Source organism: Protopterus annectens, chromosome 13.part0, assembly GCF_019279795.1.
Source record: "Protopterus annectens isolate FY-2018-M chromosome 13.part0, PAN1.0, whole genome shotgun sequence".
In the NCBI taxonomy this organism is placed as follows: Eukaryota; Metazoa; Chordata; order Ceratodontiformes; family Protopteridae; genus Protopterus; species Protopterus annectens.
In genome coordinates, this window is record NC_056747.1 from 15,280,182 (window position 1) to 15,303,847 (window position 23,666).

The window sequence follows — 23,666 nt, forward strand, 5'->3', positions numbered from 1 at the left end:
GATTCCACATGCCAGGCTGCATATGAGGAAGTTGCAATGGTACCTAAGGAATATATGGTCTCAACACAAGCACAGCTTAGAAGCCCAGATTCCAATAATCCCATGCCTGAAGCAAGAATTCCTGTGGTGGGCTCAGGCCTGTCAGTTGAACAGAGGACTGCCTTTCCACAAACCTCACCCAAGCCAGACTATCACCACGGACGCCTCAGACCTCGGTTGGGGGGCACACATGGCGGACAAGTGTATACAAGGCCTATGGACACAAGACCAGCTGAACCTACACATAAATCAAAAAGAGATGCTGGCAGTGAAACAGGCAATTCAGACATTCAGACCGTTTCTTCAACAGGGTCATTTGCTGATAAGGACGGACAACACCACAGTCATGTGGTATATCAACAAACAAGGAGGCACACACTCATATCCTCTATGCCGGATGGCAATGGACCTGTGGAATGTAGCCCTGAACCTCAACATTCAGCTCCAGGCCATATTTGTGCCAGGAAAAGAAAATATACTAGCAGACACCTTAAGCAGAACTATCACGGATGCCCACGAATGGATGCTGCATCCAGACATCTTCAAATCCATTACAAAGAAATGGGGACTACCAGAAATAGACCTGTTCGCATCCCCACACAACCACCAATTGAGGAAATTCTGCACAAGGGCATACCACCCACTTGCTTGGAAGGTGGACTCCCTCTCCTTCAGTTGGGAAAACCTGACAGCATATGCATTCCCACCTCTTCCTTTGATGCACAAAGTGCTACTGAAGATCAAAGAAGATCGCCCAAGGATCATCCTGATAGCTCCAGACTGGCCGAGGCAGCATTGGTACCCGCTACTGAGGAGTATGTCTCGGACACACGCATGGCCTCTACCTCTAGTTCCTTTACTGCTAACACAGAACAACTACAAGATCCTACATCCAAACTTGAAAACACTGCAGCTAGCTGCTTGTAATATTACATAAAACAAAATAACCCAGATTTATCCCAGAGGGTTAAAGACATTATCCTGGAGGCTCGCAGACCCTCCACAAGGAAGACTTATTCAGACAAATGGAAAAGATACCTCATTTGGAGTGCAGCAAAAGGCGAAAATGTATCATTAGCAAACATAGCTAACATCCTGGAATATTTAGCAGAACTTTTCCACAATGGCCTGTCTTACTCCTCCATTAAGATTCATGCATCAGCAATTTCAGCAGAATACAACATGGATCCTCCAGTCTTCTCTCATCCTCCTCTCAGGCAGTTTGAGAGGAATTAAAATGCAAAGCCTCCAAGGAAGCCACCTTTACCTACATGGGACCTTAACTTTGTGCTGGAAAAGTTAACACTTCCCCCTTTCGAGCCAGCAGCATCAGCAGAATTACAGTTCTTATCTTGGAAAACTGCTTCCCTGCTTGCAATCACTTCAGCAAGAAGGGTTTCTGAATTACAGGCATTAATGGCAGTACAGCCCTTCCTTATCTTCCATCAGGATAGAGTGTCCTTGAGAACTAACCCTACTTTTATGCCAAAGGTGGTCTCCAGGGTATCATTGAACCAAGCAATCCACCTACCAACATTCTTCCCCAACCCACAGAACAGGGGGGAAAGACTACTACATACCTTGGATGTGCACACACAATTGCGCTACTATCTGGACAGGACCAAGAACAATAGAAAAACTGACCAGCTTCTGGTAGCATATGCAACAGGAATGGAAGGAAAAGCAATTTCAAAACAGACTATCTCAAAATGGATAGGAAATTGCATTAGATTTTGTTACTCTTTTCATGGAAAGACAACTCCAGAGAACATCACACCTCACTCCACAAGAGCTACAGCCACTACTACAGCTTTCTTACGAGGAGTGGCTACCAAAGACATTTTAGAGGCTGCTACATGGAGCTCCGTGCATACATTTGCCAAGCATTATAATCTACCTTTATACTCCAGATCCCGAGCAGGTTTTGCAACTGCTGTTTTGCAAGGGATCTTAACTACACCATAATCATCTTAGTGCCTCCTCCCCCAGTTTGGCTATGGTATTCTACCCATATGTTAGGACTGCAGATGCATCCTTGAAGGACATAGTACAGTTTTGTACCTACCATAAATGTAGATGTCCGAGAGGTATGCATCTGCAGTCAGGATTACCCACCCTCCTTCTCCTCTGTGGTACTCCTAGGGTATTTGCCCATCTTGTAGCCAGCTGGGGAATCTATTATGGTGTATTTGTTTGTATATATGTATATACATGTTTATTTTTGTTTGCTCTCTACTGTTTGGAATCATTTGCATTTCTCCAAATTTAGCCTTCCTAGAGGGCACCTGGCATCTGGGGCAAGAAACACTGAGGAAAATGGCGTCGGCTGATGCCTTTATACCCAATTCACAGCAGCTATGACGTCGGGTGAAGTGCGACATCAGCCGAGGCCAGACCCAGACTTTGGAATCCGGCCGACCGAAGGGCTGCCTGAGGCAGGACAACCCATATGTTAGGACTGCAGATGCATACCTCTCGGACATCTACATTTATGGTAGGTACAAAACTGTACTTTATGTGCCCTATTTAGTAGTTTATAAAATTTTAAATATTTTAATAATATTTCATATCATTTTAATATGGCTTTAAATACATGTGAAGTAGTTAACATCCTTTGTAGTGCCTTTCCACCCCCTTTTGGTTGCAAACTTGAGTAAGGTTTCTAAGTGAAACACCAAGTGGATCACAAATATTTCTGTTTAAATTACATATGGATTTAGACTAAAAGGATAATGTGAGGACAGGTTTTTGTAATATCTGAAGGATTTAATTGCTGATGTAGGTTTATGTCACTTCCTGTATTAGACTATTTTTACTGGATGTCCTTCAAGGATGCATCTGCAGTCCTTACAAATGGGTTGTCCTGTCGTCAGGCAGCCCTTCGGTCGGCCGGATTCCAAAGTCTGGGTCTGGCCTCGGCTGGTGTCGCACTTCACCCGACGTCATAGCTGCAGTTATTCGGGTATAAAGGCATCAGCCGACGCCATCTTCCCCAGTCTTTCTTGCCGCGTGGCGCCCGAAGCAGAAGCTGTTTGCAAGTGCCGGTCGGTCAGAACCAGAGAATACTACCGAATACTACTACCGAAGACTTCTAAAAAGCTAAGTACCCCGTTGGGGACTTTTTCTTGCCTCAGCCGATGTCAGAAAAAGTGAATAACTGTTTAACTTGTGGGAAACAAATACCTCATAAAGATTTCCACTCTTACTGCTTACCTTGCCTAGGCCCAGACCACAACGTCGCAGCTTGTCTAGCCTGTGCTTCTTTTAATCGGCGGACGCTTAGACGTCGGTCGGAATTTGCTGAGGAGTTTTTCGGCTCCGATTTTGCTTATATTATGCCGTCGGATCCTCCGACTTCGCAAATATCTAAAAAACGCAAGGAAAAGGACCGACACTCGCGGTCCGTGGTTTCGGCCGAAACCGCGGTTAAGCCAACGGCGAGTGTCTCGGTTTCGGCTGAAACCGAGCTAGCGGTTCTTCCTTCAGCAGAAAACTTACCTTCTACCGAGGCCTCTTCCAACCTAGTGGAATCGGCTTCTGAAATCCCACCTGCTGTTGCAGTTTCTCAGGAATTATCAGACACTATTCCCTTGGATATTTCAACCCCTGCACGTGGAGCTGCTAGGCCACCTGCAGCCATGTCCATTAAGGCCTTTGCCAGGGCTAAAGCAGCCAAAGCTACTAAATCTGTGCCTGCTAAGACCCCCTCTCACAGGCCTAGCTCTAGTTCACAAATGCTTAGTTTAGCAGAGGATCTCATTTCTTTAATCCGAGGATCCCAACCTCAACCAGGCAGGGCCTCTCACCCGCCTCCAGAGAAGAGGCCTAGAGCAGAGCCCCCTGAGCCAGTGTCTACAGATGATTCCTCTGATGATTCAAATGATACAGACCCTCCAGAGGCTCCTTACTCCCCTTATGAAGACTCTGATGCTGAAGAGTCCATCCCTTCTGCCTCTCCGCCTGATGAATTTTCTTTTGGGGAAACCTTGCATGCTATGAGGGAACAATTTCAGTGGCAGGGCCAGGATTTTTCAGATTCCAGAAAAAGGCTTAGAACTTTTCTGCATTTACCACAACATAGGCCTTTAGCCATACCTCCAGTTCTGTCTGTTGTAGATGATGCATTTAATGATGCTTGTACTGCTCCTGATTCTCTACCTCCGGCCCCTGCTAAGCCCGATAGATACTACAGGGTCCCGGACACACATTACCACTTGTATAAGGCTCCTTTTGCAGATCCAGAGACTATCTCCCAAGGACCTAAGGCTATAGCAGCTACCTCTGCCAAAAACCCCCTCCCCTCTGAAAGGGAATCCAGATCCTTAGAGAGATGGGGTAAAAAAGTTTACACTTCTGCTACTCTTTCAGCTAGGGCCTTGAACTGTCAATTTCACATGATACAGTATCAAGAATTTATGCTAGACCAGTTAACCAAAAAACTGTCCACGGATGAAACAGTAGACAAAAAATATGTGCAGGAAATGGTACATAACATCCAACACGTCAGTAACCATTCCTTAAAATGCGGCTATGATGCACTGGAGGCTTCCTTTAGGTCAGCCATGACTGGCACAGTCATCAGAAGGCATGCATGGTTAAAAGAACAGGCCTTACCAGACATGTCAAATCAAAACTATTAGATGCTCCCATGGACAAGATCAATTTGTTTGGCTCTCCTGCACAACAGGTGCTGAAGAAGATGGAAGAGAAGGCAAAATCTGTCCAAACAGTGAAAGATTTCTTACAGGTCCAACCTCCGAGGTTTAGCAGGAATTGGCCCTCCAAGAATTGGTCCTTTCCAGACTCCTCCAGAACTCAGAGAGGCAGGAATAGGCGTTCAAGAGGCAGAAGCCAATCCAGGGGTGCCTACAGGGGACGCCAGTGGCAGGGCAACAACCAGCGAGCCACAGACACAGCCACAACCACAACTACAGGACAATCACAGTGACTTGGCTCTGGCACCGCCTACCAGGGAACAACTACAAGCACCCTTAGGCGGGAAGCTAGCTTTATTTTCAACAAACTGGCATTACATCACAAGAGACAAGTGGATTTTGCAGACAATAGACCAAGGTTACAGGTTTCACTTCCATACTCTACCAGGGAAGAGAGGAATGCCAAACCTACCTCCAAATCAAAAGACAGAAGCTCTAAAACAAATATCTCAATTATTAAGGATGAGAGCTGTGGAAAAGGTACCATCTATGGAGCAAGGAAAGGGATTTTACTCCAGACTCTTCCTGGTACCAAGAAAAGAGAGCAAATGGAGGCCTATTCTCGACCTGTCCGCTTTAAACACATTCCTCATTGTTCCAAAATTCAAAATGCTGACTCTACAGCAGCTTCTTCCCATGCTGGGTAAGGAGTCTTGGCTGGTAACTCTAGATCTCAAGGAGGCATACCTGCACGTCCCCATACGACCAAATTGCAGAAGATACCTCAGATTTCTTGCAGGATCAGAGCATTATCAATTCTCAGCATTGCCCTTTGGCTTATCTACTGCGCCCAGAGTGTTCACGAAATGCCTGGCATCAGTAATTGCTCATTGCAGGCTTCAGGGAATCCAAATCTACCCTTACCTGGACGACTGCCTGATACAAGCGGACAACAAAAACAAGCTAGCAGAAGACTTGCAAAGGGTCATTTACCTGCTACAAGCCCTGGGATATACAGTCAATATAAAAAAGTCAAGGCTGATACCATCCCAAAGGATAACCGTTTTGGGTGCAGAGCTAGACACATCAAAACAAATGGCATTCCTAACAGTAGAAAAACAGAAGCAACTACCTCTCTACTTTTTGGCATTAACAAAACAGGACCAGCTAACAGCAAGAAAAGTCCTGCAAGCCTTGGGCTTCATGGCATCCTGCATAATATTGGTTCCACATGCCAGACTGCATATGAGAAAATTACAGTGGTACCTAAGGAATTTATGGTCTCAACACCAGCACAGCCTAGAAACTCAAATTCCAATAATCCCATGCCTGAAACAAGAATTCCTATGGTGGGCTCAGACCTGTCAGGCAAACACAGGATTGCCCTTCCACAACACTCAGCCAAGCCAAACCATCACGACGCCTCAGACCTCGGTTGGGGGGCCCACATGCTGGACAAGTGCATTCAAGGTTTATGGACTCCAGACCAGCTGCACCTACACATAAACCTAAAGGAAATGCTGGCAGTAAAACTGGCAATTCAGACATTCAGACCATTTCTACGACAAGGCCAATTGATGATAAGGACAGACAACACCACAGTTATGTGGTACATCAACAAACAGGGAGGCACACATTCGTACCCTCTATGCCGGATGGCACTGGACCTCTGGAATGTGGCCCTGAGCTACAACATACAGTTACAAGCAGTTTTTGTACCAGGAAAAGAAAACATTCTAGCAGACAGATTAAGCAGGACTACCACGGATGCCCACGAATGGATGCTGCATCCGGACATCTTCAAAACCATTACAAGAAAATGGGGACTCCCAGAAATAGACTTATTTGCATTCCCACACAATCACCAGCTACAGAAATTCTGCACAAGGACGTACCACAACTTGCTTGGAAGGTGGACTCCCTCTCTTTCAGCTGGAAAAACCTGGCAGCATATGCATTCCCACCACTTCCTTTGATGCACAAGGTGTTATTGAAGATCAAAGAGGAGCGTCCAAGGATCATTCTGATAGCTCCAGACTGGCCAAGACAACATTGGTACCCATTACTGAGGAGCATGTCTCGGGAACAAATGTGGCCCTTACCCCTGGTTCCATTGCTGTTAACACAGAACAACTACAACATCCTGCATCCAAACCTGAAAACGCTGCAGCTGACTGCCTGGAACATTGCATAAGGCCAATTAACCCAAATTTATCCCAAAGGGTTAAAGACATTATCCTGGAGGCTCGCAGACCCTCAACAAGGAAAAATTATTCGGCAAAATGGAAAAGATACCTCATTTGGAGTAAGACAAAAGGAGAAGATGTGTCACTGGTAAACATAGCCAACATCCTGGAATACTTGGCAGAGCTCTTTCACAAAGGCCTGTCCTATTCTTCCATTAAGATTCATGCATCAGCTATTTCAGCAGAATACGACTTGGATCCTCCAGTCTTCTCACATCCCCTACTCAGGCAGTTTCTCAGAGGAATTAAAAATGTAAAACCTCCTAGGAAACCACCATTACCAGCATGGGACTTGAACTTTGTGCTAGAAAAATTGACACTCTCTCTCCTTTCGAACAAGCAGCAACAGCAGAATTACAATATTTATCATGGAAAACTGCTTTCCTACTGGCAATCACTTCAGCAAGAAGGGTATCTGAGCTACAGGCATTAATGGCAGTACAACCCTTCCTGATCTTCCATCAAGATAGTGTGTCCATGAGAACAAATCCTACTTTTATGCCTAAGGTGGTCTCCAGAGTATCTTTAAATCAGGCTATCCACCTACCTACATTCTTCCCCAACCCACAGAACAGGGGAGAAAGACTGTTGCATACCTTGGATGTACATAGACAATTACGCTACTACCTGGACAGGACCAAGGGCAATAGAAAAACTGACCAGCTTCTGGTAGCATATGCAACAGGAATGGAAGGAAAAGCAATTTCAAAACAGACAATTTCAAAGTGGATAGGAAATTGTATCAGATTTTGTTACTCCTACCATGGAAAGAAAACTCCAGAAAACATCAGGCCTCACTCTACAAGGGCTACAGCCACTACCACAGCTTTCCTACGAGGAGTGGCTACCAAGGACATTTTAGAGGCTGCTACTTGGGAGCTCCGTGCATACATTTGCCAAGCATTACAATTTACCTTTATACTCTAGATCCCGAGCAGGTTTTGCCACTGCTGTTTTGCAAGGGATCTTAACTACACCATAACTTCCTTTTTCCTTCTCCCCCAGTTTGGCTATGGTATTCTACCCATTTGTAAGGACTGCAGATGCATCCTTGAAGGACATAGTACAGTTTTGTACCTACCATAAATGTAGATGTCCGATAGGAATGCATCTGCAGTCAGGATTACCCTCCCACCTTTCCCCTCTGTGGTACTCCTAGGGTATTTGCCCATCTTATAGCTAGCTGGGGGAATCTATTATGGTGTATTTGTTTGTATATATGTACATACATGCTTATTTTTTGTGTCTGCTCTCTACTATTTGGAATCATTGGCATTTATCTAAATTTAGCCTTCTTAGAGGGCGCCTGGCATCTGGGGCAAGAAACACTGAGGAAGATGGCGTCGGCTGATGCCTTTATACCCGAATAACTGCAGCTATGACGTCGGGTGAAGTGCGACACCAGCCGAGGCCAGACCCAGACTTTGGAATCCGGCCGACCGAAGGGCTGCCTGACGACAGGACAACCCATTTGTAAGGACTGCAGATGCATTCCTATCGGACATCTACATTTATGGTAGGTACAAAACTGTACTTTCTCTTGTTTGAATATTGTCTCTGATGAAGCTACAACATCGTTGTGGCGAAAATGCTTGTCAAATATTAATAAATTGCGTTAAGGTTTAAACGCTCTGGTGTGGACGCTTCCATTTTTGGGCTTCTGGAGCAAGGTTCCCGTGGACGTTCGTTTGCCTGTAGTTTTCTTTGTTTGACTATCTCTGCAGACTAGCCATGGCATTGTGGAATACAGCCTTGAGCTACCAAGTGCACCTACAAGCTCAATTCCTGTCAGCAAAGTTCAGTACACTGGCAGACTGACTAAGCAGAAACCTCATGGACCCACACCAGTGGAAACTGGAACCAAGGATTTTCAACATGTTGACAAGCAAATGGGGGAGCCCAGATATAGACCTGTTGGCCTCTCCCCAGAACTACCAATTGGACAAATTTTGCACAAAGACTCCCCAAAAACATGCCTGGAAAGTGGATGCTCTGTCCTTCAGCTGGAAAAACCTATCAGTCTATGCCTTCCCTCCTCTGCCTCTGCTCTCCAAAGTACTACTAAAAACCAAACCGGAAAAACCAAGGATGATTTTGATTTCTCCAGACTGGCCATAACAACACTGGTGCTCCCCCCTGTGCAATGTATCATTGTTACCCCCATGGCACCTTCCTCCGACTCCTTCTTTGTTGTCTCTAGCAGGCGAACCAGATTCTGCACCCTCAGCTTCCAACATTGAATCTGGCAGCCTGGCTAATTACATAATCTCTCCTTTACCACCCCTCAGTAAATCTGTGATGGATATCATTTTAGAGGCAAGGAGGCCTAGCCGTAGAAAATCTTATGCTGAAAAATGGAAAAGATTCTGTGCCTGGAACTAATCTCAAGGGATGAGCACAGCAGTGCCCAATTTCCTTCAGATTTTACAATAACTGAGATGCTTCACAAGGGCCTGTCTTTTTCCTCAATTAAAATCCACGCCTCAGCCATTTCAGCTCATAACACAGAACTCCCCCTCTTCTCTCACCCACTTCTCAAGCAGTTCCTCAGAGGGGCCAAAAATTTGAGACCACCAGGAGAGCTCATACCCCAGCCTGGGACCTTAACTTTGTTTTGGAGAAACTCACTCTACCTCCTCTCGCGCCAGCTGCTATTGCAGACTTAAAATGTCTTTCTTGGAAAACAGCTTTCCTTTTAGCAATCACTTCAGCTAGAAGGGTATCTGAATTACAGGCCCTTATGGCTGTGGAGCCTTTCATCATCTTTCATGCGGACAGGGTGTTCCTCAAAACCAATCCATCCTTCATGCCCAAGGTAGTATCCAGTGTGGCTCTTAATCAGTCCATTCATTTGCCAACCTTCTTTCCCAATCCACAGAATCAAGGGGAACGGATACTGCACTCCTTAGATGTGCACTCCTTAGATGTGCACTCCTTAGATGTGCACTCCTTAGATGTGCACAGACAACTCCGATTCTACTTTGACAGTACTAAACCTCAAAGGAAATCCAAACAACTACTGGTAGCATTTGCTGCAGGAGCAGAGGGAAGGCTGTTTCAAAGCAGACCATTTCTAAGTGGATAGGCCATTGCATTCATTTCTGCTGTAAGCACCATGGAAAACCTTTCCCCCAGGGGATCAGACCTCACGCCACCAGGCTGCATCTACCTTTACAGCCTTTCTCAGAGGTGTCCCTACCAGGGACATCCTAGAAGCTGCTACCTGGAGTTCTGTACATACTTTCACCAAGCATTATCATTTGCCAATTTTCTCTAAATCCAGGGCTGACTTTGCCACTGCAGTCTTGCAGGACCTTATAGCTCGCCCTAATGCTATATAAATTCCTCCTCCCAACCAAAGCTTTGGGAATCTACCCAAATGTAATATCTGCAACAGTGAAACATGAAGAACATAGTACAGTTGTGTACACTTACCTTAAATGTAGATGTTGGAGTGTATTCACTGTTGCAGTCCTGGTTACCCTCCCTCCAGCCTCCTAACTTATTTTGGCTATACCTCTACTTTCCTTTACTATGCTTAAAAGCCTTTTTGGTGCATTTGCTTTTTTGTTGGCGGTATATCATTGTACTTTTATATACTTATTTGCTCCCCATTAGGGGGGCACCTGCCATCTGGGGCAAGAAAAAACGATGTAATGTCATCGGCTGCATGTTTTATACCCCTGACGTCATGGAAGAAGGGACAGCAACCGATGCAGGACCCAAGACTTTGTTAATCAGGCCGACTGAGGGCCTATCTACAAGCAGATAACCCAAATGTAATGACTGCAATAGTGAATGCACACTAACATCTACTTTTATGGTAAGGGTACATAACTGTACTTTTCTTTTCATTCTAGGACCTTAGGATTGGCTGTATCCAAGCATACCATTTGTTCATGAATTTCTAAAGCCATTTCTTTGTTCCTTTCATGGCAAGAGCCTTCCTTCTGTTAAGGCTCATTCTTGAGCTGTGGCTTCTTCTGGTGCTTTTTTCAAGGGTTTGGATACTAACCGTTTTCTTGAGGCAGCTGTCTGGACTTCTGTGCATATATTTACCAAGCACTGCAAGTTGGATGGAATTTCCAGAGCTAGAACTGGTTTTGCTAGTGCCATACTTCATCGGTTTCTAGAGAGTTCTGCTGGTCCTTCTTTCTCCTTCTCTTGAGCTTTTGCACTCTTCCTAATGTAAGGAATATTGCAACAGTGAAATGGAAGGACATAGTACAGTTGTGTAAAATATAACCATAACAGCAGATGTCCTCTTCACTGTTGCAGTATTCACTCCTTCCCTCCTCTTCCTCCTGGTCAGTTTGTCTTCTGGATGTACTTGATTACCTCTTCTCCTTGGACTTGTGTTCCTACTGAGGTTTTCAGTTCTGAGGATGGTACATCGGGATGTCACCTTTATGCCCTACGCTATATGCGGGAAGCATACATGTGAAGTACTGCATACCTTAAAGCAGCCTAAATGCTTTGGTATACTGACCGGATGTTCGGCTGCTCTTGGCAGGGGAATCCCTATTGTAAGAAATACTGCAACAGTGAAGAGAACATCTACAGTTGTGATAAGATCTTGCACAACTGTACTGTTTGTCCTTTAGAAAACCCATGGGCCCAGTATTTGTAGAGCCTGGAATTTCAAATTCCAATCTTGAGCTCTGCAAAAAGGAACTGCACTGATGGTGACTACAGAATTCTGTTCTCCCCTTTTCTTCACTACCTCCAAGCCAGTCTTAACTACAGGAGCCTTAGTGTTGGTGGGATGTGTAAAGGTACAAGGCTTGTGAGATTCCAAAGCACACTGATATGTCCAAGATGTTGGCTGTGATTAATGCCTTAAGATCTCATCTCTGGTCTCAGGGCTAATTCAAGTGCTTTACAGACACTTCATTGGTGTGGTACATAAACAAATGGGGGGGGGGGTAACAGGTCATACCATCTGTGCAGGCTGGCTATGATGGCTTGAGCGGTAGCCCTTGGACACTCCTTAGCTCTGTTAACTCAGTACAGTGGAGTACGCCTTCAGGCCTTTCTGCAGGTAACTCCTACCGATGCTACATACATAATATCAGAAGATTTCATCTTAACACAATTGCAATGATATTTGACCTGCCTAATGCAGCTAAAGAGATACTGAATATTTGTATACTGTTTGTTTATATTGTTATTTTCATATTTCTCTAAATATCTCCACATTCAGATAACGTAGAACTGCAGAGCCTCAGATGACATCGCACAGCTGTATGAAGAAAATCCTTCTGGCAGTGTCTTGCTTGAGTAGAGATCATAAGCTGTTTATACAACATTACAAAGTTAATATTCACTGCCATTATTTTGGCTTATAAAAATCTAGTTTAAAGCATTAAACTGATGTAAACATTAATTTATTCTGAATACTTTGCTGTTTACAGTTTTCTAGCAACATTTATGGTTCCAGAGCTATGAATATTTGACTTGTAAGGTGATGACTTTTTTTTTTAAAGGCACATTCTACACCCAATGGAAATTAAAGGTGCACACTTGAGTGCTGTACTGGAGGGAATGAGTTAAGCATCCTGCATTGTCGGGTCAAAAGTGCCAGACAAGCTAAAAATGACAAGGACAGACCACCATGAATGGAAATTGAAAGAGGTCTTCCAGGAATTATCCAGTTGAGGAACACCTCAAATAGACAAGAATCTACTGCTAAGAAAATTTTATTGACAAGTGGGGAAAAAAATGAGTTTGTGCCTATTCAGTAATAATGGTCCTATCAGGGACTGGTACCACACACGCTCAAATATTTGTAACTTACTACTCTCTCGCCTCTCATTCCTCAATCGGGGTAAATCTTGTGACCATTTCAGCACGTCTGCCCATGGATCCTCCACTTTCTTCCATGGTTTTGTAAAACCGTTTTTAGGAGTTTTACATACGAGACCACCTCTTAAGCAGGTTGCTTCTTCTTGGGATCTTAACTTTTTGCTGTAAATGATTACCATGCCTGCATTTGAACCAACACATCAAGCAGAGTTTGGTTCAATACTTGGAAAACTGTTTTTATTGCTCTGACATCTGCAAGTAATTCAGTTTGCTGCTTGTCATGGTGAGTAAACATTGCATGGCCTTCCATAGAGAGAAGGTCTGATTAAGAACAAATCATTTATGCCCACGGTTGTTTGAGTTCACTTTTAAATCTTTTTTACCCTGCTCCTTAGAAATGGGGGATTCAACATAATGTGTGCATTTTCAGCTCCGGTACTACCTTGACCGAACTAAATCCTTTTGAAACTCTTAACTATTTGTTTCATATGTTAGGACAAAGGAAAGACGGCCTCTGCCAAAACAGGTTATTTCCTGATGGCTGTTTAGTTATGCCCAGCATGGTAAACAGTTTCCAAAACTTATACATTTAATTAGCTTTAGTGACTGATTTGAATGAATTAATGTTTAAAATGAAGTGTAATTAAAGCATCCAACAGGTTTAAAATAAAACTACATCTGCCTGGTTCTCTGTACATGTTTACAAGACATTAGAGACTATTCTTTTTCTAGATCTAGGACCATTCTCTAGGGACTCTTGGATCCATATCCTTCCAGATTGGATAGACTTTAGGCTGTATAGGTTGGCCACCAAAGACCACCACAGCAGTCTGAATTGGACATGTATAATGGTTATGTAAGTTCATAGGTTTATACTAGGCTATCTGCCCTAGGGCATTTATTGTGATGTAATTAATTTATGTAATTGTTTAATTCTATTAATTAAGTGTGTATATAATAAGAAAGGTTTGTTGGGAGGAGATTGTATTGCATCTGAAGAAGTGTTGCAAACGAAAACGCAGGAGTGTAGACATAGCGTTAGTGCTTGTGACCTTTTGAATTTTTACTGATGGTTGTCCTGTCGTGTTTTTGTGTATAAAGTCGATTTTCCAGCAAGGACTGAGCAGTTTTCCTCAACTGGTGCATTTTTTTAAGTGAGTACTTGTTTCGTGCTAGCCTCCTTTTTGCTGATCTTTGGTTTTGTTATGGAGGTGGAGGAGGGCTTAACAGCACCCAGCGAAGGTGATTCGCGACAGGACACAAATGCCAAACTGGATAAACATTCTGTTCAATTAACTCAGCTTTTGGAGTTAATGGCTAGAGACAGTAGCGTTATGATGAGTTCACCGATGGAGATTCCGGTGAACCAGGAAGTGCTTCCAAGGCGAGAGAGGAGGGGACTAAGGCGACGAGCTAGCAGCCAGTCTGAGCGTGATGGTGAGCTTGGCAAAAGAGCTACTATGGTGCCTGGAACTACTGATACTAACGAATTTGGGAGAGGCGTTCCCTCTATCTTTAGGTCTTTGCAAAATGAAGACCTGAATACTAATCCGAACCAACGAATGGATGTTTCAAATGGAACTAGATCTAAGCAGAGCAATCTCGGCGCCAGAGGCTATAGTGAAGTTTTAACAAACAGCAGGCAACCAGGTATATGCCAAAAAGACAATGTATATACACAAATGGACTTTAATACTGTTTTGAAAGCACAATATTGTTTTAATTCTAAAAATGTACAAAAAAAGAAAGTTGTTGAAGTGAATTGCACCTTTAGACAGAACATGGAAGTATTTGATGAAATGCTTTTTAAATTCAAAAGTTTAGAGTTAGAGAATGCTTATTTAAAGGAATGCATAAGTTTAAATATTGTCCCGAAAGGGTTAAGGGTATGTAAGTACCCTAACAAGGTAAAAGTGGGATCAGAATTCCATCAGGAACTTCTGAATATTTTTAATAACTGTGGCCTGGATATTTTAAGAGCTATAGTGAAAGAAAATATAAGGGAAATGGAGGGGTTAAATTTGAAGCTTGAGGAACTGAATAATGCCATTATTAATGATCTTCTTTTTTCTGTGGATGAAAACCAGGTGAAATATCAATTAATCTTGAAAAATATTGAGAGAAGTTTATCTAATGTTTTTGAAAGAAAATGTAAAAAGTTAGGGAGGGACATAGAGGAATATAAACAAAAAAGTAATTACCCCAACCCATGAAGTGTTTATAATAAGAAATATAATTTTCAAACAAATCAAGAGACAGTGATGGAAGTATCAGAAGAAAGACAGGACAAGGGGGAATTGGGGGATGAACAGGAGTTTCCTGAACTAAGGAGGTCCGAGAGAATTAGGAATTACCACCAAAAGAATTTTCAAAAAAACTTTCGGGGGGGGGGGGGCAAAACAACGTCCTCAGTACAGGAATTACAACAGGAACTACCAAGATTGGTAGTCGATATTAATGGTGGAGTGCAGGAGAGAAGTCTGGAGAATTTGTTGATTAAGGATGGAATAGTGTGTAAAATGAATGACTACAGTATATACAATTATAGTGTCCTGGAAGTTAGTGAAGTGTTCTTTCGTCTATTTACGAAGGGGTTGAAATTTGTTCCTAATAAAAAAGCGGATGTAAGTAAAGTCCTAATTGATCTGAAACTTTTTATTAGGAAGAAGAATTTTGAACTATTGTTCCAGGGGCAGGATGGAAACAATTTGGGCACAGGAGTAAGTAATCTTAGAAAAAGAAGTATTTACAACCCCCCTATTAATCAGCAACTGAAAAATTTTGAAAATATAGTGGAGAAAAAAATTAGAAAGCAACTATTTAATAACAGGGTAACACTGAACCTTTCTAAGGAAGAAAATGAGTTACTACAGCAGCTATCAGGGGATCAGAATATAAGAATTCTTAAACCAGATAAGGGAGGGGGGACAGTTATTATGGACCAGATCTACTACGAATCTAAAATGTTACAAGTATTAGAAAATGAAGATAGGTATATGAGGTCCTCATTAAATGAAATTAATATAGGTAACCAAAATGTGCTTAATGATTTGTTGTTGGAAGGTTCTATTGATGTTAACACGTATAGATTCCTGCATGTGGATAAACCAAAAGTTCCCATCATCTTTGGAGTACCGAAGGTCCACAAAAATGTTTTAAATCCACCAATGAGACCTATAGTTGCATCAGAAGGTTCAGTAACTGCCCCTCTAGCAAAATGGCTTGATATTAAATTAAAAGAAATATTGAAGGATGGGCCTGGAATAGTAAAGGATTCCTGGGATTTATTAAGGAATTTGAAGGATGATGTGTTTGATGAAAATATAATATTCATAACCCTTGATATAGTAGACTTATTTTCCTCCATACCCCACAAAGAAGGTATGGAGCTGTTTGAGGAAGCTTTGGTAGTGTATGGTAAATTCTCTCAGAATGATTTTCGTTTGATTTTGACATTAATGGACCTAGTCCTTACCAATAATTTTGTACATTATGAGGGGGAGTTTTTTAGACAGATCCAGGGAGTAGCTATGGGTGCACGATGTGCACCCACTTATGCTAATATCATCCTGGACATATGGGAACAGAAGTTTGTTCTCAATTCTAGGTTTAATAAATGCTGGAAATTATATAAGCGTTACCTTGATGATATATGCCTGTTATGGGTTGGTTCTGAGAGTGAATTCTCAGCTTTTTATGAACACTTGTCCAGTACCACTAGTTTTCTCTCCTTCACCTACAGTAAGAGTAAGGAATGTCTGCAGTACCTAGGCATTTATGTAGGGAAGGATGATGGTAAGTTCTTTTCTAAGGTCTTTAGAAAAGACAGTTATTCCAATTCCTACTTATCCTATTATAGTGCTCACCCACACCATCATAAAAAAGGAATAATTAAGGGACAATATGTTAGGGGTAGCAGAATGTCCTCCAGGAACAATGATTTTAAAGAGGAATGTGAGAAACTTCACAAAATGTTTCTGGAGAGAGGCTACCCCGAGGCCTTAATTAAAGAAGTGGAAAATGAAGTTGAGTGGTAGACAGGAAAAGTATTACCCGATTTTAGGGAAGGAGGAACAATGTAAGGTATTGGGGCAGGCAGAAGATTTTGATGGTAGGAATAATTTAGTTATTGATTATAATGGGGAAGCTAAACTTATTACTAATTTAATTCAAAATGAATGGCAGAAGTTTAGTGAATTGTCGGACTTGGACTGTCTATTTGAACACCCATTTAAGTGTACATATAGGAAGGGTAAGAATCTTAAGAATTATTTTGAGACAAAGGGGAGGGGGCAAATAAGAAAGGTAAAACAGGAACTTTTAAATGTGGAAGTTGCCCGCAATGCCCCTATATTTATGCTAAGGATACAGTATATATACAGAGTAGGGACATATTGATAAGGAGCTCTAAGTTTGCAAATTGCCAAACAAGTGGAATAGTGTATTTGAGCTTGTGCAAAAATTGTGACGCTTTTTATGTGGGCAAATCTGAACGGAGGCTGAAAAACCGTATATATGAGCCCAACTATGATATTAGAACTTGTTGTAATAATAATGCCCTATATAGACATAAAAGGAAATGTGTAGATGCAGTGTTTTATTTTTATGTCTTAGAAGTGGTGAATAAAGATATTAGAGGGGGGCCTTGGGAAGACACCATTGAATATAAGGAATTGTTATGGCAGTTAGTTGGAGTCGTACAATCTACCAGGTTTAAACAATATTGTCTCCTTGGCCCCAGTCCTCAAATTGAGGGCAGCAAAATTGTGAGCATTACTGGGTCTCTTTAATGTATGTGGCCAGAATAATAAAGCGCCTTTTTATGACTTTTTGTTTTCCCCACGGTTAGGTTAAATTAGTTCCTAAGCTTATCTGCCTATTACTATCTTTGTCAGTTATGGCTTATGTATTATAATTTATATATTTCCTAAGCATTAGCTTGTATAGGATTAAATTTGAAATGATGGAAGCTGTTATTGCAGTCTTATTAATTAGAAAAGGTAAGGTATCATTGAATTAACTCTATTTGAACACTAGAGGGTGCAAGAGGACAAGGAAATTTGTTTAAATGAAAGTAGATCCTTTATAAATTTATGCATTAAATAAATGTTTTTTGAAAATCGAAAGGTATTCAATTTGTATATTATTATTATAACGAAATTTTATATATGTTTGTACATTAGTTTTTTAGAATAGGTGTGTGTTTTACAGTATTGAATAAGCTATGGTTATTTTATGTGGACATTAGAAGGATGAATTTTAAGCTGTATTAATTGTGATGTAATTAATTTATTTAATTGTTTAATTGTATTAATTGTGTATATAATAAGAAAGGTTTGTTGGGAGGAGATTGTATTGCATCTGAAGAAGTGTTGCAAACGAAAACGCAGGTGTGTAGACATAGCGTTAGTGCTTGTGACCTTTTGAATTTTTACTGATGGTTGTCCTGTCGTGTTTTTGTGAATAAAGTCGATTTTTCAGCAAGGACTGAGCAGTTTTCCTCAACTGGTGCATTTTTTTAAGTGAGTACTTGTTCCGTGCTAGCCTCCTTTTTGCTGATCTAGGGCATTTATAAGCCTAGCCCAGAGTTTTTGTGGCTTACGCCACCCCTTTGTATTGAAGGATATTATGCCCATTATTTTGCTGTGCCTCTGTCAAGCAGTGAGGGTATACCTGCTATCTCCCATCCATTGGTCAAGATTTCTCTTGAACAAAGCCAGCGAGGTACTCTGCCTCACATGTACCGGGATTTTGTTCCACAGCATAGGGAGTCTCTGGGTGATGAATCTGTCCCTCCAGCACGTCCTATTTATGACCGTGTCAAGGTTTAAATCTCGTGCTCTTGTGGATCTGATGGATTTAGATTTTTTGAGGTGAAGCATGTTCATTAATTCCGGGTTGGACATGGCCTTGTATGTCAGGCACAGGTCACCTCTGAGCAGGTGTGGCGACTGAGTAGAGCTGGAGCTCCTTCAGTCGGGCAGCATAGGACATATTTTTGAGACCCTTTATCCTTTTGGTGAGGAACTTTTGGGGCCTTTCCAATTGCTGTAGGTGTCGGGTCAGATACATTCCAAATGGGGCGTTGTACTCAATCATCGGTCTGATGAGTGATGTGTACAGGGGAATGATGACCTCCCTTGACCTAGATGTGAAACCCTTCATGATCAGGTGGGCAATGTAGAAGGTCTTCCTAACAACTTTGGCAATGTGGGTGTCAAATGAGAGGTTGCTATCAACCTGGGTTCCCAGATCCCTGATAACCTCTTCTGTGCTTAGTGGATTGCCACCTATATGGTAGCTAGGGGTAACCTTGGTTTTCCCAAAGGGTATGACTATGCATTTTTTAGCGTTTAACTTTAGGCCATGGCTTTGGCACCAGTTATCCGTTTCTATGAGACCCTTCTGAAGGATATCTGTGTCTGATGTGTTTTCAACTATGGTGCCCAGTTTGCAGTCATCTGCAAACTTTGTCAGCCATAATCCTCCTGTGCTTGCCTGTACTTCCGAAAAGTAGATGCTGAACAAGAGTGGACCCAGGACCGAGCCCTGTGGGGCACCGCTTGTGACAGGCTTGGAATCTGACATGGCGCCAGCAACTCTAACCCTGTGGGTTCTGTCACTTAGCCAGTTTGCAACCCATCTTGTGATGTATGGGTTTACATTTAAACTGGTGAGTTTTTCTATGATGCCTGAGTGGGGTATCGTGTCGAAGGCCTTTGCCAGGTCAAGGTAGGCTGTGTGGACTGCCTTGCCCTCATCAATGGCCTTGGTGACCGTTTTGAAAAAGTCAACCAAGTTTAAAAGGCACGATCTGCCCTTGACAAAGCCAAATTGGGTTTGATCCAATGTCTGCAGGTCCCCTATGTCTTTATTTATGAGTTCCATAATGATCCTCTCCATAGCTTTGCAGACCAGGCTTGTCAAGCTGATGGGACGGTAGTTTCCAGGGTCGGTGGAGGCACCGCCTTTGTGTAATGGGACCACAGTAGCCGTACGCCATTCCTTGGGTACGTATCCTGAGGTGAGGCTAAGATTAAACAGCTGCCCTAACTGCGGGTTTAATTCCTCAATGAGCTTGTGGAGCGCACAACCGGGGACACCATCTGGTCCCATGGATGCTGTGTTTTTCGCCTTGGAGAGAGCTGCTCTTACTTGAGCATTTGAGATGTTTGGGAGGATACAATCCTCTGGTATAGATATTTCTCCTTTTGGGGGGGAGGGGGGGAGAAATTTGCACTGAACCTGTCAGCCAGTATGTTGGCAATGTCTGTAGGTTCAGTGATCTTTACATCATTTTGAACCAGTTCTGAACATATCTGGGAGTTTCCTCCCAGGTTTCTAACATAGCTAAAAAAGGCCTTGTGGTTGCCTTTTGAGTCCGTGGCAATTTTTCTTTCAAAATTTGCTTTGGAGGATTTTGAGAGATCTTAGTTTTTTTATTTACGATGATCAAGGGTGTCTTCCCTTTTGAGGATTTTGCTCTATCTTGTAGTAGCTTTCTCCTTTTGTTGTAGAGCTTGTTTATGGCTGGGGTCCACCAGACTGGACGCCTGCCTTTGGTACAAAGAATCGTAAGTTGTTACTCATAACAGTAGATGTTTGAATTCCTCACTGCTGCAGTAGCTGAATCAACCCTCTGTCCTCCCTGTTTTGTATGTAGTTACTTGTTGGGATACAATATTCTCTTGTTTAATGCTCCTGTTTGACTTTTGGGTAAGAAAGTCTGGAAGATTCTTTAACTGCTTATTTTTCCTTCAGACAGCTGCCCAGTTAGCAGTTGGTATGAAGGTGGGTGTAGTTTGGGATTGGGGGCAAAACATTTAGAAGCTGTCTGGTTGTGTCAAGAGCAGGATACACCCTCAGTAGCATAAAGGTTAATGCATTGGTATAAAGGTGTAGTAGAAGTTGGGGTACAGAAGAATAACACCGTATATTTTCACTGCTCTGATCTCCACTCTCCCTTGGATCAACTTGGCACAGTCTTCCCACTTACTTGCTGCCTATATGAAGTTAATACAGGTTTGAAACTGAGTAATGCCTTTACTGCTTTTTCACAAGCATACATTTTTATTTTATTTATTTTACATTTGTTGACCGGGCTAGTCTAGCTGGATACATGTCCATTTTCAGTAGAGGCCCTGGGAGATGAGCTCCAATCAGTTCAAATGAATTTCACATATACAGCAGTACATATTTAAATTGCAAAAAAGAATTAGTTTTGCAATAAATGTTAATGTTCTTTCGCAAGGAAATGTAGGCAGGCTTGTAGTTTACAACTTGTATGTGAATGTTTGTCTTATTTTAACAGGAAATTAGAAAATAATTTAATTTCAACTTTAAGATGACTGCCCAGGTTTTACGATAGGTTTGCTTTGGAGATGCACTGTGAAAGCCAAGCAAGGATGTCTAATTGTAGCTGGAGAGATTTGAATCTTTGTCATCATAGTTTACATGGGGGAAGTGATCATGTATCGAAATTTTTAGTTGAATTGGCTTCTTTGTAGGCCTGCTATTATGGTAATTCTCTTGGCAACTATTTTCTTGTGTGTTGCATATGCTTCCCTCTATTTCTTCTTACCCCTGTTTCTAGCTAGTTTGCCATTTATCTACTGAATGGGTTCTGTGTAGCAACTTTAAATGTATTTTAGTTGACTATATTGAGAGAGGTTTTTAAAGTGGCCATGTTCTGAAGCAAGTGCCAGTAACACTCCTTTGGAGCTGAATACAACGTCCTTTCTAAACACAATACCATATTACAGTTTTTGATGCAAAACAGGTTGAGTAAAAAACATGATTTGCATCTTAATTTAAGGACTGCCTCTGAAATTTTCTTACAGCTGAGTTCCTTTTATAAAATCAGAAAAGATCGAGCTCATAGTGCCTACATTAATGTACAAAATACTGTTTCTATAAATGCATCAGCAGTAATTTGCCTCCTAAAAGGTGTCAACTAGTTTTTGCATGCACAACTCCTCACACTGAAAATAAATGTGATAATGTGCTAGAGAAACTACAATGTAAATAAGTTTCTCTAAAGATGGTTTGCCTTACCCATGATGCCTTGCAGTTGTATGCAACTCATGGCTCAACTGTCATGACATTTTGTGGGTATGGTTATTGTGAAAAACGAGTAAACCGTGAAAAAAACAAAACTGCACACTAAAATCATTTTTGCAAAATCACTTGCAAGTTTATCATGAAGCCTGTTGGGGGAAATGAAATTAATTGTAAAAGCTGCTTCTGAGATTGACCAGTCTACTTCACAATACTGTTTCCTGCAGTGCTAGTTCTGTTGCCTTTTAAAAAGTTCATTACAAGTTTTTGTAAGGAGATTAGGGTGTGCTGTTCAGGGAGTTTTATTGCTATTTAATAACATGGCAGCAATTTGAGAATAAAAAATAGCTACTTGAAATGGTTGTGTATTCAGCTGTGGCAAGGCTTAAATTTGTCGTAAACTTTTGTTTAGCAGAAGCAGGATTTCAGTATCCTCAGAAAAATTGCTTTGTAGGACGACTTGGAATCACTGCAGTTTTTCATAATATCTTTAACTGTTTCTCAAGATAAATAAGACACTCACTTTTTAAAATTGTCTTAGGAACGAGAAGAAAAGAGACAAAAATTACAAGCCGAAAAAGAAGCAAGAGAGAAACTGAAAGATGAGGCAAAAGCTGCAAAAGAACGTGCTAAGGAAGAGGCCAAAAGGAAGAGAGATGAGGAGAAGGAAATGAAAGAAAAAGAGAAGAAGGAGAAGAAAGAAAAAGACGACAAAGAAAAAGCGGAAAGACTGCGACTGAAAGAAGAAAAACGGAAAGAGAAGCAAGATGCAATAGAGTGAGTTTAAACCTGCTGTGGGGCATGTGTTGGCAGTGTACTAAATGGGTTGCTTTGGGTATTTTGGAAAGGCGCACATCTGTCAATGTTTTTCTTTTAAAATTGATTCTAGGCTTATTTTCCATTCTGCTAGACTGCATACAGTCCTTTTCAGATTTTCACTTTTAAAGAGTTTGTTGTATTGCATAAAATGTACTGAAAGTTGAAGAGTGACAGAGCTTTAAAACAGCTGTCACTTAGAGGATAGCTGCAGTAAGGATCTCAAGTCTTTATCACTTGATGTCTATCATTTAATGTTATGTTTTTCTGGCCTATGTTGACTACTTATATACTGTTGGGCTATGTTAGGTTGATATCTGTTAATCATTCACAGTCCCTCACATGGGAGGGGGTGCAGGCGGGCTTGCCCCCTGCAAAAAAAGGAGAAAAGTTCTACCTTGGCACATGCGAACTAGGTAGTAGAGGTTTGCTTTTGACTTAGTAGTGTTCTACCTTTAGGATGTTGACTTGCAGTTTTATTCAACCATTTGAAGGTAAATCATGCTGTTACGCACTGTAGTTTTATTCGACCATTTGAAGGTAAATCATGCTGTTACGCACTGTAGATTTATTTGACCATTTGAAGGTAAATCATGCTGTTACGCACTGTAGTGACGAGATATTCTGATGATGCCTCTCCTTCCCATAATGCTGTTGCCTTCTGACTGTGACTTAAATCTGTACTGTGTTCATTCTTAAACTTAGAGTGGAAGAATCCTCAAGACAGTGGTTTTCCATATCACTGGTGACTGCATTACCACTTTTTTCATGGCTTCCCTAAGATGTATTTAAATTCTTAAATCAATCTTTGTGGAGCTTTTCCTTGTTTAACAAGACAGGTAACCCAGTTTCCTGCTTAATATTTTAGAACTGTAAGGTTTTCCTCTTTATTTACTTGGTATTGAGTTAACCTGCCAAAGTATCTGCTGTATAACGGGTAATGTCACAAAAAACAAAGTATATAGTACCAAGTGAAAAGGACACCCAAGTGATTGTAAGGCAGTCTACACATGCAGAAACACAAATATTTTGTTAAAGGAAGAAAAGG

At 41.8% G+C, this 23,666-nt stretch overlaps 1 protein-coding gene across 3 annotated transcripts in view; it reads left to right on the forward strand.

Moving 5' to 3' along the window:
• The window catches only part of CHAF1A (chromatin assembly factor 1 subunit A), a 1,619,257-nt gene that overhangs the window by 308,792 nt on the left and 1,286,799 nt on the right, over positions 1-23,666 (forward strand). For all 3 annotated transcript variants that reach the window (XM_044090585.1, XM_044090587.1, XM_044090586.1), the window contains one exon: positions 22,344-22,579. In XM_044090585.1, coding sequence (XP_043946520.1) covers positions 22,344-22,579 — 236 coding nt within the window. The remainder of the gene's footprint in view (positions 1-22,343; positions 22,580-23,666) is intronic.